Source organism: Misgurnus anguillicaudatus, chromosome 19 (genome assembly GCF_027580225.2).
Source record: "Misgurnus anguillicaudatus chromosome 19, ASM2758022v2, whole genome shotgun sequence".
Classification (NCBI taxonomy): Eukaryota; Metazoa; Chordata; class Actinopteri; order Cypriniformes; family Cobitidae; genus Misgurnus; species Misgurnus anguillicaudatus.
The window spans coordinates 20,729,453-20,752,230 of NC_073355.2; the positions used below are offsets into that span (position 1 = coordinate 20,729,453).

The window sequence follows — 22,778 nt, forward strand, 5'->3', positions numbered from 1 at the left end:
GAAAATCTCAAATGATGTAACCGTCATGTAACTGTCAAAAAATGAGAAATATTAAATATTTTTCCACCTTGATGGCATGTAAGTGTAATCATCATCATCAAAAAAAAAAAAAAATTAAATATAATTTTAGTTATTTCTAAGTGTAAATTTGAATGTGTTTTTGTACCATTTGTCCAGACATATGCTGAAAACAGCTGTTTTCTAAATAATCTTTGACAAATGATGTAAAAATGTATGTATAAAATCATATTACACTAAATTAGATGATTATATTTGATTCCACATTTTTTCATAAAAAATACTAGTTACACCAATTGACACAGACCGGTTACGCCACATTGACATTTTTGCAATTATCCCCCAAATTCCAAATGAAATAAAACCAAATATTTTAGACTTGGTACTCAAGTAATGCAAGTAATCTGCAAATTTATTTTTAAATTGTAACCCTTTTACATTTAATTGAACCATACAGACACAAAATAATTAACGTCATGTCATTGACCCTTTCACATCATGATTGAGGTGGATATGAGGTACGTATTTCTATTTTTTTGTTATAGAGGAAAAAAGCATTTAATTTCTCTTCAAAGGCAATTCTTTAACTTTTGATCTGAAATTAAACCGTTTTGATTTTTTTGACTAAATTAGGCTATTTGTCTATTTTTATATAAACTCTTTGATTGGTGTACTTTGTAATGTCAAATCCTGTAGATGTTGATTATCAGAACATGAAATGTACTTAAAAGCATGCACTATTAACCAACTGACGGGAAACTGCATGCAAGCTAAATGTTTCCGTCAAAATGGCTGTGGCTAACCAACACCCCCAACACCTGCCTGTCTTCTGTATTTTTATCACAATGTTTTCTTCAGCACTGAATGTCTCTCTTCCCACATCAGATGCCTGAGAAAATGACAGACTCCAAATTTAAAGATGACCGTAAGTGTCTAATTTTTTACCTTAATAAACAAGTAATCTACTGGTTAGACGGATTAATGGTATACAATAATGATGTTTGAGGATTTAGAGCACTTCAGTTGTATCTTAAGCATACACTGAAAAAAATGATTCATTGAATTTAATACATTTTTTAAGGTAAGTGGTTGCAATCAATTTATTTAAGCTACATTTAAACAAAAGTGTTATATTTTATTTTACTTTACTAATCTTTTTGTTTAAATATAGCTTAAATAAATTGATTGCAACCACTTACCTTAAAAAAATTTATTAAATTCAATGATTCATTTTTTTCAGTGTACTTTAACTATATATTTTGGGCAGATTTCAAAGACGAGGCCTATATTTCTAGACTAAAATGCGTATGCGCTGTCTTAACGGAAAACAACTTGCACTATTATGCATGGCTTAAAATATCAGTGTCATTGTTTTGTCTCCAGTAGCTAATGTTTTTCTAAGGTACATTTATTAATGTTACTTAAATGTGCTAATTTTAGTCTTACTTATTGGCTAATATAAGCCCTGACTGAAACCACTTTAAAAATGCTGGGTTATTTTTAAAAAGGGATGAACACAACCGCTGGGTTAAATTAACCCAGAAAAATGTTTGTATTTGACCTAATAACTGGTTAAAATACCATGGGTTGAAACAACCCAGCATAGGTTAAATTACAACCCAATAGTTTGGGTTCGTCCTTTTTTGTGTATTCATGCATATATTTATGATATCCCTTTTCTTATTTTTGTCAACTTGTATTAACCCAATTAACCCTCTCTTTTACTGTCAATGCTAACTTTGTTAATGACTATAAGCGAATCAACCTCCATTTTCTTTATGTAGAACATGGTCACAAAAATAATCCTTCACTGTAAACCCGGACAGGTTGAATATACTTAAAAAAATGAAGCAAACTTGTTGCCCTAAAAACTTTAAGTAGTGATTACTTAAAAACTTTAAGTAATGATTACTTAAACATATAAACTGTTCTAACAACAATATTAAGTTGAATAGACTTCTTCCAATATTCCTGCACTCTTAACCCAGATTGGTTGACATTACTAGAAATTTGTGAGGAAACCCCTTGCATATAACTTTAGTTTTTATCACTTTATATTACTTTTGATGTTATAAATGGTATTATAACACAGAATTGATGACTGATTTTAAGTCAGTCATTGAATAAATGTGATTCTCCACAGAAACACACACAAAACTGTGTTTTTGACATGCATTGTCAGTACTGTGGAGAGAAATACAATAAAGTGTTCTGAACAGGGTTCATGTACGGAAACACTGATCACCTGAACGGTGACTTTACAAAATTATAATTTACAACAAAACAACATCAATAATATAAGAGCTTGAACCTATATGACATTTTATTAACAAATATTAGTGAAAGTTCTTATCAGTTTTTATTCTGTGAAAAGCAGAAAATAATCAAAGTATTCAGGCGCAAAGGATTATGGGTATTCCTCACAACATGAACTAATCATTTTAAGTTCATTCTACTAATGGATTTTGTAAGCTTAAAAGGTAAATCAACTAAACTTTTTTAAGCTTTGGCTTCAAAATAGAAAATATTAAGTGATGTTTATTTGATTGTTTAAGTAAAGACAATATCAGGGTTAACAGTGTTCAGTGTTTAAGTTATCAAGCGTATTTTCATTTGCAGGACATTCCAGAGCAATGCTGTGGCTACTCTCTGTTTTTCTGTTTTTGTCTTTGTTATCAAATGGGGGACTGACATACATGTGTGAGTATCTTCACGCTTTCCAAACACTCGTACTTTACATGTTACATGAAATTTTTGGGTAATTTTCTAATTTTATTTTTAATCTTATGGTGATTCTTCATGCGGATTCTTCTTAGATTACAACAAATATGTGAATCGACATTGTGAACTATGCTCGAATTCAGGTATATCAACATTTACTCCAAATGAAACATATATTTCTCCAACAAAGCAGTTAAAGAAACATATTTCTACCAGAAAGACTCGAAGATAGGTTAAGAATTGATATGCGTTTATTTAACAGTAGTTAGCAACCAAGGTTGGAATGTAACACAGTATATTTCTTTGGCGTAGGCCCCGACCATAGTTCAAATCCGGGGGTCACGGATTCTTGCGGTTCCTGTCTGAAGATGAAGACAGGCCAGAATCTAATCCCCAAAAATTGATCACGATGATCGGTACCCACCAGTGTTTCTTTGAGGCTCCTGAAACAGATAAGAGAAATTGTTATCTACTGACATTGACGTATGCCGTAAGAGGCCATGGGATTGCTGCTTAGGCCATAGAAGGCAGCAATATGCCAGAGAGAGATAGGCTGGAGAGATAGGCTGAAAGATAGGCCGTGTAGGCCGTAGAAGGCAACAATATGCCTAGTGGGAAAAGGCCGCATAGGCTTTAGAAGGCAACGATATGCCAGACAGAGATAGGCCGCGTAGGCCATAGAAAGCAACGATATGCCTAGTGAGAAAAAGCCGCTTGGGCCTTTGGAAGGCAACGATATGCCAGAGAAATAGGCCGCGTAGGCCATAGAAGGCAACGATATGCCTAGTGGGAAAAAGCCGCGTAGGCCATAGAAGGCAACGATATGCCAGATTGAGATAGGCTGGAGAAGTAGGCCGCGTAGGCCGTAGAAGGCAACAATATGCCTAGTGGGAAAAAGCCGCGTAGGCTTTAGAAGGCAACGATATGCCAGACAGAGATAGGCCGCGTAGGCCATAGAAAGCAACGATATGCCTAGTGAGAAAAGGCCGCGTAGGCCTTTGGAAGGCAACGATATGCCAGAGAAATAGGCCGCGTAGGCCATAGGAGGCAACGATATGCCAGATAGAGATAGGCCGCGTAGGCCATAGAAAGCAACGATATGCCTAGTGAGAAAAGGCCGCGTAGGCCATAGAAGGCAACGATATGCCGAGTGAGAAAGGCCGCATGGCCATAGAAGGCAACGATATGCCGTGTTGAGAGAGGCTGTGTAGGCCATGAAGGGCAAAGATATGCCAGGGTTAGATAGGCCGCATAGGCCGTAGAAGGCAACGATATGCCCAGGAGGAAAAGCCAACAGGTTAGCTTGCAATAAGATTCACCACCACCAGTATTGATGAAAGGTACATACCATAAACATGTCCATAAATGTCAAACGTAATATCAGCAGTAGAGGATATCCGTAGAAGGCTGCCACGTTAGGCTTGATAGCAGAGAGGCCGCGTAGGCCGCAGAAGGCAACGTTATGCCAGAGTGAGAAATGATATAAACGGCAAAGGCCATGATTTAGCATGGTCAAATACACCACCACCACCAGTAGTTTGCTTAAACATACCTTGATTACTGCTTGCCGATATTGAATTGACCGTCATTGTGGTTTCCTGCACACAATGAAATAAGGAGCTCGGCTCCTGATGAAGAGACACAATTGATGTATGCATGCTTTTATATTGTCATTATAAAAGTAGGGAGAAGATTCTATGGTTACAAACAAATCTGACTGATGCTAAAGATTGCACGGTGTCACTGTCGTGTCTTGGGTTTCCCCAGTCTTGTACTCTTTATTTGAAGTTCTGTAATTCATCCATGTCTGTAGTTTTTGTAGTTCGTTGGTCCTTGTTCTAGATTGTTTCCCCAGGTGTGTCTTGATATCTTGTTTACCCACATGAATATATAGTCCTTGTGTTTCAGTTGTCCTTTGTCGAGTGTAGTTTGCCGTCATCACTTTTAGTCCTGTATTCTGATCTTCATTCTGGTTCTGCTTTGTGCACTTTTGGGTTTAAGAAATAACCCATTGCCTTTTCTTGCTTGCTTCGCCATGACACAGGTGATTATATACAATTCTCCGTTTACGATGTAAATTAAGACCCCCCAAAAACTGAAGCGCGGTACCAGTAGGGTTGTGCAGTTGATAGATGGATGTACTCCGAACGTAATAGCCTTCTAGATTAAAGTTTACAGCTTAAATTTTGACTAACCATAATAGCATGATTAAACGTAACAGTTTTGTGCAAATAGTCTTACATGATGTGCACTTAAGAAGTTCTGAATTATTTGTTGAAAGATCCTCCACCACACTGGCAATCCAGAAATGATCGAAGCCGCACCATACACGACTGCGGACGTGAAACGTGACAACCTGCGTGCACGCGGCAAGTGTGCACGGTCCAGTGCTAACGAAAGCTAAAGTCTTGGACAGTACATGTAGCAATTATGCATGTTCAAATCCTTGCAGCCGTATGCAATTAGAGTTCCTCGATAAAGAGCCCTGTTGGTAATGCAGGCATTGAAAATAAAGCACTTATAGAACTGCATGTCCGTAGTCTGTGTAAAAACATGTATATATATATTAAAATAGCTTGCCTCGTGTAGCAGCCGCGCTGTTATAATGTTTTAAATCCTAGCAGCCGGTGTAATGTGGTTATATGGAAAGTTGATGCATGTTTCGCTATTTTCTTGAGGATGCAGAGCAAGTAGATTGTACTTTTCTAATTCCAGACAAAGTTCCTTATGAAGTTATCATTTAGAATTATAACGGCATGATTTCGCCTTCCCCAGACGAAAGATTTCCATCGTGAAACAATCATCAGATTTCTATGATCGTGGCTTTTCGTCGGTGGTACAGTGTCGTACGGTGGGAGAAGTTCAAAGATGGACGTTTTCCTGGTCTTTTATCCAAGATAGCCTACAATAGTTTTCTGACAGTATCAGAAATTCAGCATGATCACCGCACAATGCGTTTGCTGCTATAATCTTGTCAGAGTGAAAAAATCCTGTGGTATATTCCAGGCTTTAAACAAAACATTGAATTAAATTAGAAACAAGTTATTTCAGATGCATTCCATTTCTCCAGTCATGTTGGAATTCATTAAAACAGCATATGACGATTAGAATTAAATAGTTGAAACACATAAGATAATCGAACACCACTATATTCGAACATAACACCACTCGAAGAAATATTTAGACATTATTTCCATTGGGTTCCATGCTAAAACAAGAAGAAATTGTGTTTGTATTCTGTATAGCTGGTGGCACCATTTCGGGCGACACATATGTTGCCAACGTTCAACAGCACTTTAAATAGGAATTACGTGATGTGATTTAAAGCTAGCAGTCACATTACATCTTCAAACAGTATCCAGACATCCGCTGTAGCCTACCCATACGCATATTCTGTATGCCTGCGTCGCCAGTAAAGCACAATGCGCTTAATGGTTTAAACTGATGCATCCTGTTGTATTCTTGAAGAGGCAAGCGCACGTTTTTCAACTTTAAGTGAGGTCTACTGCATACGAACAAACTCGACATGAGGGTTTACAGGCTCAACTTTGTTGACACATCCACATAATGCACACCGATCAAAACAACGGCAAGCCCTCAGGAATAACACAAAAGCACGTAATTGTATTAAAGACACCACACAACATCGCTCCGTCTCCATATTGCGCTGTAAGACATAGCCCAGCAAACATTGGTCCGACCGCAACGTCGTGTCCCTGGCCAAAAATAGTCGCGGTATGACGGCTCAAATCGGTGAAAATATGTAACACAGAACATTTCATAAAAATGCATTCAGATACATTTGTACATGTCTATAGTTATATGGGGTTGCATGTATAATTGTTACTTTGACTTTTACTACGTGTGCTTCAATATTTATACCCTGTTGTGAATCGGTTGTAAGAGGACGTCACTAGGTGACGTCTTTTACACGTGCATTTATAGTCCATCATGACCCTCTATAAAAAATCATAAACCTTCTATAAAGTCATTGTGAAATATGCAAATGCTGTGCCTACACCTTGGTTAATACTGCAATAATTAATTTAAGTGCAAAAAGTATTTTTTAAGAGGTTGTGAATAGACGTCCACTAACGTCTTTTACACGTCTAGACTAGACTAGTAGGAAAAAAACAGAATTATCTTTATGAAATACACGATTTGTATACAAAGTAAATATATTAACTTTATCTTGTTTAAATAAATTATAATCACAAAGTGCCCAGTGTGATTGCAAAGCCACACTGCATTTTAGTCATTATTCCAACCTGTGTATTATTGAATGTATGCATATAAATGTAAAACAGATACATATCCGGTCACCATTTAGGTCTGAGTTGGATGTAATTTCAAAAACTGCTATTAATTTAAGAAATATTGTGATAATCTGGGGATATTACAAAATCCCGCGATAGGACAGATTATCTCGCGAGATAGTGGTGACGTCACGCGTTCTTCCGGAAGTTCACATTCAAACACGAGGAGCGTTGGGTAAGTACATTGTGTATTATTTGATTAACGTGCTTAAGTTTTACTTGTTTGACACGAAGGCTCCGAAATAAACGTTGCCAGAATTGTCCACACTGAGTATTGCAATAATTAGCTAGAAGGCTAAAAGCTAACGTACTTTGAACTTATACATGGTATAAAGTATGTTTAAGGATACAGTCAAAGTAACTTATTAATGTAGCCTCTTGAAAGTCTCTTTCAGAAAGTAAATTATCTGAAAAATAAAAGTTATTTGGCATTAATGGAATTACAATGATTTGATTGCCTAAACATTGCACATGCAAAATATTAAATACTGTTTTGCATTAAAAGTTTAGCAGAAGTGTTTGTTTGATTAACTTCCTTTGCTTTTGTTTTGTACAAAGGAAAAGCAAAACCTCATCCAAATAAAAATAAACAAGCTGTTAAAGGCACTGTGTCCTACACAGACCCTCCAAAATATAACCACCCAAGTCAGGTAAATGCCTCAGTTTGAAAATACATTAACAAATTGGAGTTGTTATTGTGGAGTTAATATCATTAATTACAATTTCGTTTTATTTACAGTTGAAGGTCAACACAAACCAAATAAAGATGTGCATTCTACAAACAATAAAAAAAGTTATGGAAAACTGTAGATATGAATTTTTGTAGATATGACTTAAACAGTCTACACATTTGTTAATGTTCTAATGTTTCATATGTCCTTGTTTGTGCTAAAGATCAAGTTTTGTGTCCACCACACTTAGATGAGGCGTGCCCGACCCCTGACTTTGTCTACCCTACATTAAGTTGTAAGTTTTTGACTGCTTTTGCTTAATACTACGAAAAAACATGATTCTTTCAAAAATGACTTTTATATATTTTGATATGAAACTCAAAAATGTATATAAATTGTTTTGGTGTATTTTGTTTACACAGGCACACTTCATGACAGTAAACATCGGTATCACAATGGTGTGATTGATCTATACCCTAGAATAAGCTGTGACACTATGAGACGTACGTGCTACTGATGCTTTTTTTTGGTGCATTCCCACACTATACAAACACATTGCTTGGCTCCTAAGTGCATACACTTTTGCCTTTATAATGTCATTCTCATTTTTAGGTAAAAATTTATTCCATGAGTCAGGGTTTTGCCTGAATGTCAACATAATATCCAAAAACTTTGATATAAAAAGTGATTTATTTTAATATTTTACACTACTATGTATTTTTTAAACTACATTGTGCATGTGTATGTTTATTGTACTTAATGAAATTACATGCAAGGTGTCATGCAAGATTTTACATTAGTGACAACAAAGCTAAGAGTATAAACATATTTACATTTCTCTGAATCTGAGTTAATAGTTACAAATGCAGAGCTCATAATATCTGTCATTGCTCAACCACAAAGACCTAAAAGTACAGCCAGCTGATTTCATAACTAATGCAGTATTACACTGTGAAGTGATTTACTGTTAATATTTTACACTACCATATAATTAACTCTATTTGTATAGGTGAGGTAACACAACGAAAAAATTACCGGATGGAGACTACCTGATTCTTCACCTATGGCCTCAGCTTCAAATGCAACATGTAAAAAATGCTATATGACTGTGTATTTTGCATTATGAATACATCAAATATGTTGATAACAAGGTGATCTGCGTAAGTTGTGACATAAAGAATATGTATATATATTTCCATCTATCTTTCTATAACATTATTTCAATTGTTTTCACATTTAGGTCCAGCAACTGTCTGAGTTGGTGGATATTCTGTCAGAGACTGCGTGAACAACGTTATGAACAGGTATGTATTTCTCTTGATTTGTGTAATCCTGCATAATATTTAAGGAATATATATTGATTACCACCATAATTAACCCAGCTATTTATATTACTTCAATTCAGGATTTAATCCGTCACACATCACTTGTTGAGAAGTTTTAATGTTCGTAATGACTTAAACAGTCAGCCATACTGAAAACAAGAAATCAAAACATAATTTCAGTGTAAGCCGTTACTTGTCACCCAAAGTTAGGGATGAGGATATAGTTCATAGCACTTGTTACATGGTAGATGAAACAAGTGAAGTTGTGAAGTGTTAACACATAGTGTATGTTTAAACATTGTATGCAATTGCTCATTACTGTTAATTGTGATTTATTGACCTTTTAGGTTATTTGTCTAAGGTGAAGTAATCTTACATTTCTTTCACAGAATGATGTCAAATTGTCTTATGGCAAAGTTCAATATGAGGGGTGGTGGACATCTGGAAAAGAAGTCTTTTAAAGGCACACCTTTGTATTATGTTATTCAAGGTAATTTGGGGAATGTTGATCTAAAAAAACTTGTTCTTGTATATTGATTGTAATTTTATTGTTATGCTTGATCTATTCAGGGGACATCACAGCTCACCTGTCTTTATCAGAAATATCCTGTTCATTTTTTGACACACCTAGTTAAGGGTCTTTCTCAAGGGCACCACAGTGGTTTTGTAGAGGGAGGGGACAAATGCTGTATCCCCCACAACTGATCTAACACTTATTTAAAGCAGAGCATATTTTGTACAATAATATATATAATATTAATATATCATTTTAGCTGTAGACCATAAATATTTTGAAAGTAAGTGCATGTCATTTACCTCAAAATTTTAATTGTATTTATTTTAAAAAGAAACATATTCTTCTCTTCCTTCAGATGCTGTGAAGAGGTGGAGCCCAAATGCCACAGACTCGGAAATAGATGCAGCTATGGCAGACCACCTCAAGCACGCTCCAGGAAGAGCTGGGGGTGGTGGATCCAAAAAAGCCAAACAGCTGTGATGTGTTAAAGAGAGAGTTCACCAAAAAAGGAAAATTGTTATAATTTTCTTATCCACATGTTTTAAACCTGTATGCCTTTGTATTTTCTGCTGAACACAAAGATTGAAGAATGTTTGTAACTTCACAACCAATTAACTGTCAATTTTTTTTTACAATTGTAGTAATGGGTTGTGGGATCTGCTTTGTTAAAAACATTCTTTCACATATCTTTGTGTTCAGCAGAACATAGAAGGGTATACAGGTTTGAAACATGAGAGGGAATAAATGACTAAATATTAATTTTTGGGTGAACTATCCCTTTATAGAAAGTGTTTTGAAGTTGTTATTATAGTTAAATGGTTAAAAAAAATAAAAAGTGCTAAATCAGAACATGCTTCTTTTTTTGTTATGGCCACAAATAATGTATTCTTTAATGTGTTTGTGAAGTACACGTGGTTAAAACGGTTTATGGACGTTCAGGTCTGACTGGACCAATTTTGAACTGATTTTGAACCTTTGTGAATATGTGTTAAACCTCAATACAATTGATTGCCTTTCACGATGTTACACAATGGGTGTATATTCATTTTATATGCATACATTTAAACTATGCAGCAACACATTTAAACATCCAGAAGACGGCACATTTAGACGTCCAGGGACGGGCAGAAAAGACGTGTAATTCACGGCCAAATGACGTCAAAGACGTCCGCTCAACTTTAATTTAGGGTATTTTTCAACCGCGATGGGACGTGACGAAGGGTCGTCTTTTCAACGGTCATAAAACGTCCACATGTTTGCTATATGAGGGCTTAAAACATATATTTAAACTATGCAGGAACACATTTAAACATCCAAAATACGGCGCATTTAGACGTCCAGGGACGTGCAGAAAAGACGTGTAATTCACGGCCAGATGACGTCAAAGACGTCGGCTCAACTTTCATTTTGGATATATTTTTCAACGCGGACGGGACGTGACGAACGGACGTCTTTTCAACGGTCATCACACGTCCAAATGTTTGTTGGGAGTCATTGCTATCTTTCGGTTGTAAAAGCATGTACTGTGCACTATCAGCCAATCCAGCATAATGAATAAGAGAGCTTACCTTAGGAGAAGATAATCCAAATACATAGATGGGATGTTCAACGCAACCGAGCTCGGATAAGAAGTTGACTGAGATCTGGAATAAAGTCTCATTTGAAAAGTACAGTTAAAAGTTGATGCATTCTCGTACTTTATACATGTGCATAACTGAAGATATTAAAGCACAAAGCTTTAGATGGAAACATTTATGCCAAACCTCGTGCTCAAAATTGACAATATGCATTACTGTTGCCATTCGACCACACACACACTTACGATTTGCTCAGCAACAAAATGTGTGCTTGAAAACTTTACGCTGTATGACCAGGATTTATTCTCCAATGATATATTAATGGTGTATCCTACCATAAGATTTAAAGTTCGTAAAATAGCGTATCCCCGTATCCTTAAAGTCTGTAATTAGGGTCAGGTGAGTGAAGATCTACCGTGAATATTTGCATTTGATATGAACAGTTTGCATGAATACTGTTAGGCATTAAGCAACTTGCATTGTAGTACCGTAGCAGGAATAGGACGTTGCAAGACCTGTTACATGAATAAATAGTACCTTATATTATTGATGTTTTAGGAAAACACTGAAAGGGACAGTTCAGATGAAGCTTGTATACTTTGCGCATTCCTTATTCCAATGAAACACGCGAACATTAGACCGCGTCATTTGTCTGTTTGCAGCATGTCATGCATTGCATACACGCGGAATGTGTGAAATTTCGCGAGCAATAGTCTCTTCATCCAAGTCGATTCCATGTCTTTGCTTCACAAAACATTCGCGTACGGTTTAAAACCAATAATAAGCGGAGCATTTGGTATTGTAGATGAAAGACAAAGATCCTGTGATGAGGGAGAAAACAAACTTCAGCATTCCCTCCAAAGCCGGCACGGCGACTCCCAGCGTGCAGGTGCAGCGCTTCGCCAATCAATAATGATTAGAGACATCTGCTGCGGGCGTTCAGAGTGTGCGACAGTCAATTAATATTATGGTTACACTTTACAGATCATCCAAATGTTCTTGCACTGTTCATAAAAGAAACGGCCTGTGGTATCCTTCCCTGTGTACTGCAGGGTTACGCACTTTTAAGGAAGCTTGAAGACTTCCCTTTTTAAGTCTTTAACCTTCTGTGAGAGCTCCTCGCGATGGTGCAGGTGAAACGAAACGAGATGAGAAAATCCCAGGAAAACAGTTCGAATGCCCGATAAAATCACTCATCATTTGAATCGGCGTGTTTACAGGTAACAACGCTTTAGTGTACATATGCACTGAACATCGAGCGTGTAAATGCTGGCATCAGTATCTGCGAACGCAAAGACAGATGAGTACAAGCCTTATATACTCTCAGGGTGATTGATTGCGCCTTGTGAAATGAATGACGTAACATTCGAGTTTCCTGGTAGAACCTCTGCTACGCTACGCTAAGCTAACATATCTGAAAATCTCGCTGTTTTTCCACATGTAGATTTTCAACCAGTCATCTCCAAGAATATTAGAAAACAACCAAACTATTGTTCAGGTAGACATTATATTATTTATGTCCATCAGATAAAAAAAAAAATTAATATGCATCTATTTTCTGCATAGATTTGAAAGAGAAGTGGGTTAAGTCAAAAGGCAGATTTTATGTTTTCTCCACTGACACAATGGACTGGAACAGCAGCAGGGAACGTTGTCAGGCCCTGGGTGGAGACCTGGTCATCATCAACGATAAAGAGGAGGAGGTAGAGAAGAAACGGCAGATATTTGTTCCTTCAATTCAGAAAAGAAGAATACTAAGAAGTAATGGGCTTCATTAAACAAAGACAAAAGCATTTGTTTTCTGTATTTTAGGTATTTCTCGCTAAACATGTGGGTGATTTAAATGACTTCTATTGGATTGGCTTGACTGACAGCCAGACTGAGGGGGTGTGGCTTTGGGTAGACAACACCCCTTGCAACAACCACTCGTAAGTATCATTTTAAAAGCCTGACACTAAAGGTCCCGTTTTTCCTGATCCCATTTTTTAAACTTTAGTTAGTGTGTAATGTTGCTGTTAGATCATAAATAATACCTGCAAAGTTAAAAAGCTCAAAGTTTAATGCCAAGCAAAATATTTAAATTGTGTAAAAAATTTAATTGTGTGAAAAATACTGCGTTTTTTTATACAGAAAACATGAACACATGTTTGACTGCGCACTGTAAACATAATCATAGCTTCAAAAACACAGGAAAAATGGGACCTTTTATATCTGATGTGCATGACATTACTTTATGGATAAACTCACAAATTTCTTTGCATTTTGTACTAAATTTAACAATCCATTGTTCACATACATTCTTTAAATTGTTCTCTCTTAGATGGGAGTATCCTCCAGATGATTGGAAAGGACAAAATCCAATAGGTGAAGACTGTGTTATCCTAAAAAAGAAAACAAAATGGGGTGACGTTTCTTGCTTAAGGAGAGAGAAAAGAATATGTGAGATACCCTGTTCTTAACCTCAGTGATGTGCATTTTAACTATGTCTAGACTTAGTTTAAATACATTGTAAAAAATGTTTTTAAAAAAGTCATATCAATTTACTATTTTAAATTTTGACTATAGTGAAGAGTTGCTATATGTACATAAGTTACTTAATTTTATTTAACTTATAATATTATGCATTTTTTAACATTGTATAACGGTCATGACTTATACCTATATTACTTATTTAGACTTCTTTACATGCTTTTAGTTATTCTTAATCTTCAAAGCTGTTGTGATTTCATGCTTGTATGTCGCCACAAATAAATGTTCCCCTTTGTTGGCAAAATAAATGTTTATTCTTATTATTCTGTTGTATCCTATTTCATAGTCACTCTCAGATGCTAAATAACAAAAATACTATATATCCACTCATCCATATTCACTAATCCTACCGCTTATCAGTGTGTGGAGTCTATCTCAGCCATCTTGAGCCAAGACATAAAACATCATTGACAGGTGGCCAGTCCTCCACAGTAAAATAAACTATAAATAAACTCTAAATGCAAATATTTTCTGGTGTTTTGCAGGAGATACATTTGGGGACATTTTCAACTAACAAAGCAACTTCACCCAAAAATGAAAAATCTGTCATCATTTTCTCATCCTCATGTTGTTCTAAACCTGTATGAATTTATTTTTTTCTGATTAACACAAAAATATATTTGATAAATGATGGTATGCACACCATTGACTTCCATAGTAGGAAAAACAAATACGGTGATCATTTATCACAATACTTCCATAATATTTAGTTTTTCTACTATGGAAGTCAATGGTTACAATCAGCTTTATGCTTACCATCATTTATCAAAATATCTTCTTTTGTGTTCATCAGAAAAAATAAATTCATACAGATTTAAAACAACACGAGGATGAGAAAATGATGACATAATTTTTATTTTTGTGCAACTATCCCTTTAAATTTCAAATCAAAATCCATAAGATCATTTTTTAATACTATCAGAATTGATCAGAAAACTATTGGTGTTTAAATGCACAATTTATTTTAGTGGTCCTTTGCAATCGTTATAGTTTTGTAAGAATATTAATATAGGCCTTGCGTCATTTTACAACAAATCTTCTGATTGGTCAGTAGCGCCTGAGAAGGAGGAGACTATCCACACTCTGATCAGCTGTATGCGGAAGTCTGCTGAGGACGTGACAGTATTTGACAGCACTTTGTTAACATTATGTGGCTAGCTGTTGTTATAATCTGTGTAGCTTTAGTTGCTATCATCTATAAATATGTATCGGGATCAGGACCAAACCCGTTTGACATCGACACCCGCGAGCCGTTAAAGCCATTGGTATTTGATCGAAAGGAGAAGAATAAAGTTTTAAAACAAGGTGAGTTGACACAAGTGCGCCCACACAGTTGATCTAATGAAGTGCTCTTCGTGTTGTGCATTTATGTAATCCAGGAATTATACAAACACTTCTTCCCTTTTGCAATCACTGTGAATTGCTGCAATTGATTTATTGCGTAAGATTAACATCTGCAGTTGCAAGAGTTAAAAACATGTGTGATAGATTGAACATGTTCGATTGCATTTTAATGAATGCAATTGCCAAACGCTTTTTTCAAAGTAACTACATTGTGTGTGTGTGTGTTCCCTGGAATTGAACTCATGGCCTTTGTGGTGCTTATGCACGCGTCACCAAATGAGCTACAGGAACAGTATTGGTTAACAGTGCATACTAGTATTGTATCTCCTTGTTGTATCTCCTTACAGACAATGCATTCATTCAGTTTGACAGCATGTTTCTCTTTCACATCTAGGATTTCTGGCAAATAGGGTGCCTCAAGACTTGGACGCAGTAGTTGTTGGCAGTGGGATTGGTGGATTGGCAATTGCTGTTCTGTTGGCTAAAGTGGGTAAGAGAGTTCTGGTTCTGGAGCAACATGATCGGGCTGGAGGATGCTGTCACACCTTCACAGAGCAAGGCTTTGAGTTTGACGTTGGTAAGATTGATTTTGTAGTCTGTGCTGCCAATTTGTTCAGCAATGTAGCTAGGTTGCACTACCTGATCAAACAATACACTATTCATCTGGCTGAAACCCAGAATTAAACATAAATATTAAGACCTATCAGAAAACATTAACGATTATATACTTTAGACATATCTACACCATGTCTAAAACGCATATTAATGTTTCATGCAGGTTAGGAAATAAATAATGATCATTATTAATTATTAACCCCAACTTTAAACTTGATCGGTGATGTAAATATACTGTGTCTACATTGATTTCCTGATTATCTTTTTAAAGATTTGTACAGTAGTTATATTTAAATGCTCCATTCCTCTGCTTCAGGTATTCACTATATTGGAGAGCTGCAGGATCATAAGCCCATGCGTTGTATGATCGATCAGTTAACCAATGGACAGCTGCAATGGGCGCCGCTGGATAACCCCTATGACCAGGTGGTCTTGGGTCCCCCAGAGAACCGGCGCATTTATCCCATCTACAGTGGCCGAAACCGCTTCCCAGATGAGCTAAAGAAATGTTTTCCAGGAGAGGAGAAGGCCATTGATGAATATTTGAGACTTACAAAGGTTAGTAAGTGAATAGTTGTTAAGGTGCATTTGACTTTGAATTATAGTGCATATGTAGCTGGTTATGAAAGCTGTTACAAATCTAGAGTCTTTGTAATGCTCGTAGGGTTTAGACGAAAATTAAATGACATTTTCCCCACAGCTATGAGCAAAGTCGGAGTGTTGTGACATCTCTCAGGTCACATAATCTTATCAGTTACATGAGAGTTTTATAACTGTCATTGCACAATTCACTCATGAACTTACTTTAAAAAAATTGAATTGGCTTACACGGACAGATTTGTGCAATGTTTTAAAGAACACACACCAAAGTTGAACACTGTAAACTGTTTTTAATGTTTCCATTAGAAAGTTGGAGATGGTGTGTGGTTCATGGTCCTACTGAAGCTCCTACCAGCTCCTCTTGCAAATTTCCTGGTGCACACAGGTCTGGCTAATCGTCTCTCTTCCTTCTTCCGCTACGCTTCCCGCAGTCTCACCGAGGTTGTGAATGAACTCACTCAAAATAAAGACCTGAGAGCCGTTCTCTGCTACATCTTTGGAACCTATGGTAAGGTCCTCCACCTGTCTGATGGACCAGGTGGTTAAGGTCTTTATCATTGATCAATGCATCAATATTTTTTAACAGGTAAAATCCCCAAAGATGCAAGCTTCTCCATGCACTGTCTGCTTGTGCGACACTATCTGTCTGGTGCGTGGTACCCAAAGGGTGGCGCTAGTGAGATTGCCTACCACATGATTCCCATCATTGAGAAGGCAGGAGGGGCTGTGCTTGTTAGAGCACCTGTCAACCGCATACTTCTCAATGAAGCTAAAGAGGCTATTGGTAAGACTTGCGCACTTTGGATCCTTTAAGCTTTAATATGCACATAACACTGACAAGTTTATAATAACCGGAGCGTTTTGTTGGGATGGATGCAGGTGTTAGTGTTATGAAGGGGCAGGAGGAGGTGCATATACACGCTCCCATGGTGATTTCAGATGCTGGAATCTTCAATACTTATCAAACCCTTTTGCCCAAAGATGTGCAGACCATGCCTGGTAAGAAAGAGTCTGTGTTTACACTGTTATTAATCAGAAATAATCTTATAGACCATTTCAAGAGATGTAAACAACACTGGTCCAGAAGCACTTCCTGTTTCCGTTTTTTAACACTAGATAAACGTTGGGATAAAATAAACCAACAGAACATATAAACCTGAATTAACTGAAGTTAAACAAACATCTTAAAGATAATAATATATGTGAAATAAAAAAATAACTGTCACAAACTGTAACAGGAAGTGTTTCTGGACCAGTGTTGTTTACATCATTTGAACTGGTCTATAGATCCACTGGATGTATTGCACTCTGTAGTAGTCTGCTTTACTGCATGGCTGCAATACACAATGTACAGAATCATGATTATAAAATTGCTAGGTTGTTCACATCTGCCAAAGAGTTGTGCACTTTTTTAAGCCACCAGAATTATTTAAGAATGTTAACTTTTTTTTTGTCTCTGCAATCCAGAAACAGCTGAGTATGGTGCAGCATGGAGAGGGTGGTATCAGTATCTTCATTGGTCTTGATGGAACAAAAGAAGAGCTGGGTCTGAAAGCAGAGAATTACTGGATCTATTCCGAGAACAATTTGGATGACCTGTAAGGACAGTCTTAAATCTCTAATAACGTTCAACAAAATGTTAGATTCTGTTTATTTCCAAACCATTGTGCTCCAGGACAGCTCTCATTCTGTATCCATGTCTGCTCCTCAGGGTGGAGGGCTATATGAAAGGAAACAGGGAAGAATCTGTTAAGAAGATCCCTTTGATTTTTGTGGCATCACCGTCTGCCAAAGATCCAACCTGGCAGGAGAGAAAACCAGGTACGCATAGAAACCGAAAAGAAATACTTAATATAGATCCGTAAGTCTACCAAGGTCAACCTTCTACCAAGCAACATTTGAATGATAAATATGAGCAGCGCTGTGGTTCTATTCATATCTTTAGCATAATATATATTATTTTTAGTCATACACTGCAAAAAATTACTTTCTTATTTAGTATTTTTGTCTTGATTTCAGCAGAAATATAAAAAAATCTTAGATCAAGATGATGTTCATTTTTTTTAATGAAGGGGTGGTTTCCGGACATGGATTATCTTAAGCCAGGACTAGAGTTTAGTTTAATTAGGAAATATAACTAGTTTTAACAAACATGCCTTACTAAAAACATTAATTGTGTGCATTTTGAGGCAAAACAAAGGGCACTAGTGTATTTTAAGATATGTCAGTGAAAGTTGTTTTCAGTTTAGACAGCTCTTACATTTATTTATTTTTTTAGTCTAGGACTAGTCTAACCCCTGTCTGCGAAACCGGATCCGTTTCCCGGACAGGCCTTATCCTAGTCCCATACTAAAATGCATGTTTGAGCTGCTTAAATTTAAAAACAGCTTGTCCTGTTTAATTTTAACATATTTCGTTGACATTGTTTTGTCTTAAGATGCACACCTGTAGTGGTTTTTGGAAGGTACAGTATGTTTGTAAAAACTTCTTAAATGACCTGTGGTTAATACGGCCTAGTCCTGGATTAACCTAAACCATGTCCGAAAAACCACCCCTAAGCGTTTAAGAAAAAGGTAAACTTATTTCAAGATTCTTTTTCTCACCCCATTGACAGATATTTTTGCTTGTTTTAAATGGTTACTCCATTGTTTTTTCATATTAAACTATGTTATATTAAACTATGTTATTACCTTAAGTAAGAAGAGTGGATACATACCTCTATCATCTTAGTGCGTGCACTTAAAACTTCCCATCTCCCTCTCATTATGAGAGGGAGGGGGAGCAGATTTTTTAGGCGTGATTTTTTACTGCGCCGAGTCGAAGTACTCCCAAAAGCGCTGTTCCGCCATACATTATAGTTACCCTTTTTAACCCGCTTAGAAAAGCGCCACGTTTTATTTTAGTGCCACCATACTTAAATAGGGAAAACGTTGATGTGTTTGGTAATTTCTAACTTTATCTCTGTTTGGTACAATTGAATGAACTGGGCTAAGCTAAGTGCTATCAAAGTGTCGCCGCGCGCCACAGCGAGTAAGTGCACGCACTCAGATGATAGATGTATGTATCAACTCTTCTTAGTTAAGGACATAGTTTAATATGACAAAACAATGGAGTATCCCTTTAAGCACAAATTGACTGGTCTAAAAACTTGATTTTTTTTCTTAGGTCATTTTGCTCATCAAGAAAATACATCTTGATTTAAGAATTTTTTTATATTTCTACTAAAAAAGACAAAAAAAACCAAAGAAAGTCATTTTTTTCAGTGTAAGTATGGCTTATATGATGAATGAATATAAGTTGGTTATATTACAATAATGTAGTATTTATTTAGCCTTTTTTTACATTTTGCACATTTCTGTCATGTTTGCCCCGTGTGAATAAGTGGTTTTTAACTAACGTAATCTGCCATTGTGCTTTTGTTTGTACACTGCAAAATGTCTTGTTTTAAGTACAGATATCTAAAAATTCCTAAATCAGGATGCATGTTTTAATGAGCAAAATGACCTAAGAAAATACGTCTAGTTTTTAGAAAAAAAACACAAATTTAAGTGATTTTGTGCTTAAAGAAAAACATCAACATTGTTCAATATTTGACTATGTTCTTACCTCAATTAATACATACCTAATGAATTAATCCATACCTATCTTTTTTCAATGCGCGCCAAGGTGATGCAAACTAGTGCTCTTTCGCCATACAATATAGTTCCCGCTTAAAAATCGCCACGTTTTATTTTGTGCCACCATACTTACTCGTGTAACTACACATGTAACTTAAAATAGAGAAAACATGGAAGTGTTTGGTGGTTTCTTTCTTTGGTGGTTACCCTTTTTGGAGCCATAGGAATGAATGGGGCTAGGCTAAATGCTAACACATTCATGATATGCTGTACAAAGATGACGTGTATGCATTGAAAAAAAGACAGGGATGTATTAATTTGTCTAAGTTGAGGTAAGAACATAGAAAATATGGAACAACTGCGTTGTTTTCCTTTAAAACAAGCAAAAAAAGAAATAAAATATTCTGCCAATGGGGTAAGACATTTTTTCTTGAATTTTTCTTGGATTAAGTGTTTAAGAAAAAAGTTCAAGATTGTTTTCTTACCCCGTTGGCAGATTTTTTTTGTTTTATTCACAAATTCACTTAAATTTGATATTTTTTGTCTAAAAACTAGATTATTTTCTTAGATTATTTTGCTCATCAAGAAAATGCATCTTTATTTAAGAATTTTTAGATATTTGTTATTAAAACAAGACAAAAACATTAAAGGTGCAGTGTGTAAATTTTAGTGGCATCTAGTGGTGAGGTTGCGAATTGCAACCAATGGCTCAGTTAACGGCTAACCCATCTCTTTTAAAACGCATAGAGAAGCTACGGTAGCCACCACCAGACAAACATGTCATCTTCGGAGACAGCTTCGTAAAAAAAGTTTGTCCATTAAGGGCTTCTGTAGAAACATGGCAGCACAAAATGGGGGTTTCCATTTAAGGGGACCCTCGGTATGTAGATAAAAACGTCTCATTCTAAGGTAATAAAAACCTAAGGGTTCAATATGAAAGGTCTTTATACACTCTTGATTATATAGTTTTGTATATTATTTTGCATTTCTGTCAAGAGGTCATTCTAAACATTACACGCTGGACCTTTAACTACGAGAAGAGTTTATTACGTTTTATTAAGTGCCATTTTTATTTTCCTGTACAGGTAAATCCACCCTGACTGTTGTTAGCTTTGCTAACTATGCGTGGTTTGAAGAGTGGAAGGATGAGAAAGTGAAGAACAGAAGTGTAGATTATAAAGAACTGAAGCAGACCTTCATCAATAGTGTTTTAGAGGTGTTGACTGAGATCTATCCTAAGATCAAGGACCGGGTATGAAGTTGTATCATCTCACTCTCTTAAGTAGTGTATAATCTGCTTCCTCTCTGCTTTTCATCATTCACCCTCTTCTTTTATTTTTTTCTGTGTATCTCTGTAGATTGAATTTGTGGATGCAGGTACCCCAATATCAAATCAACACTACATCGGCGCTCCTAAAGGAGAGATCTACGGTGCAGATCATGGCATTTCTCGCTTTAGTGTAGAACTGAACGCCACCATCAGACCACAGACGCCTATTAAAAACCTCTTCCTCACAGGTAAGTGTGCCCGACTATGTGTTTGTTTATGTACATGTGCTTATCAGGAATCACCCTGTGATCTTTCTTTTCTGGATGTTGCTCACAGGTCAGGACGTTATGCTGTGCGGTTTTGCCGGAGCATTGGGAGGGGCACTGACATGCGGTTCGGTTCTCCTAAATCGCAATCTTCACATGGATGCCTTTGCACTTGCTAAGAAGGTCAACCATGGCAACAACAAGAAGATGCAATAAGTAGACATAACATGTAATGAGGCCGAGACACAATCTGTAGATTATTTGTGGTTTAAATGGTTTAAATGTTGCTAAGCGTGCTACAGTATAGTGTTTTTTTGTTGGGTGATTTTTATGAATGACAGATGTTGGGATTCTGAGTTTTTGGCTGTTGTAGATTCAGTTTGGGCTGACCCATGACTACTTGAGTCTTCTACTTCAAAATTATTGCTTAGAGATATCAGATTTGAGGAAGAAGGGGAAATTTGGGATTATTAAAAAATTAACCACTATAACACATGACTCTATATACTTTATTTTTGTGCAAACCACGTAATTAAAGGGAGGCAAATTAATTTAAGCTTTCATTATGGCATCAGTACATTATCATGTACGTAACCAAGCTGCAGCAAGATGTTATCGTCTATGTTTAGCCAACGATTTATGTTGAAATGCACATTAATGAGAGAAATACTAAAGACAAAAACATAGCACTTTGTACTTTTTAGTATTGCTAAACAGACAGCAAATGGGAGTGTGTTTTATCAAATAAATGTTATGTCTTTAGATTGCGTTAAGTGTTAAAGAAGACTCAGTTTAATGTTGTTTATTAACAATTTAAGGTTTTAATGCATATCTTTATCATATGATGGCATTTATGTACATGCAACTGACAACTATGCGTATTGCTGCCTTTTTAGGTTTATGTTTGTGTCAGGATGTGTCATTATTGGATTAACCTGGATATGCATAAATCTGTATACAACTGATTTGTGGAAAAATACTAAATAAATGTTTATTTGAAAAATAATTTTGCTATGTATAATGTGTCTGAACTTTATCACAAGAGGGCACTGTGGTTCCTAAATCGAGTTACATGCAAAAGACAAATTTTGTATTTTATAAATAACTTAATTTTTTTGTTATCCATTCATAGGTAAACACAAGTAAACCTACATTTTGTGTTAGTTGTTGTAATGTTGGGATTAAATAACTTTAATCCTTTAATTTTAAATAACTAACGTTATACTAGGATCATATGACACTTTGCATGTTTTTAAATTCCTAATGGCCATAATGGCTTTTTAACCACATGTGTGATTTAAATACGATTTTTGTCAAAATATGCAAGAGATGAATAACTAAGTAAACAGTTAAAATGAGACATGGATCCAGAGCTGTTCATTGGCTGGCACA

At 36.1% G+C, this 22,778-nt stretch overlaps 2 protein-coding genes across 2 annotated transcripts; both read left to right on the forward strand.

Moving 5' to 3' along the window:
- The first annotated feature begins 514 nt into the window (after positions 1-514).
- Positions 515-14,120, forward strand: LOC129423753 (C-type lectin domain family 4 member F-like). The gene is made up of 7 exons (XM_055180203.2): positions 515-943; positions 2,638-2,718; positions 2,835-2,882; positions 12,590-12,643; positions 12,712-12,848; positions 12,958-13,073; positions 13,466-14,120. The coding sequence occupies exons 1-7, from the start codon at positions 883-885 to the stop codon at positions 13,602-13,604; spliced, it is 636 nt and encodes a 211-aa protein (XP_055036178.1). The 5' UTR covers positions 515-882; the 3' UTR covers positions 13,605-14,120.
- A 635-nt stretch (positions 14,121-14,755) lies between these two features.
- Positions 14,756-22,392, forward strand: retsat.2 (retinol saturase, tandem duplicate 2). The gene is made up of 11 exons (XM_073857090.1): positions 14,756-14,979; positions 15,413-15,595; positions 15,950-16,191; positions 16,540-16,741; positions 16,820-17,017; positions 17,113-17,229; positions 17,690-17,831; positions 17,945-18,054; positions 20,936-21,102; positions 21,209-21,368; positions 21,457-22,392. The coding sequence occupies exons 1-11, from the start codon at positions 14,823-14,825 to the stop codon at positions 21,600-21,602; spliced, it is 1,824 nt and encodes a 607-aa protein (XP_073713191.1). The 5' UTR covers positions 14,756-14,822; the 3' UTR covers positions 21,603-22,392.
- Positions 22,393-22,778: the final 386 nt, after the last annotated feature.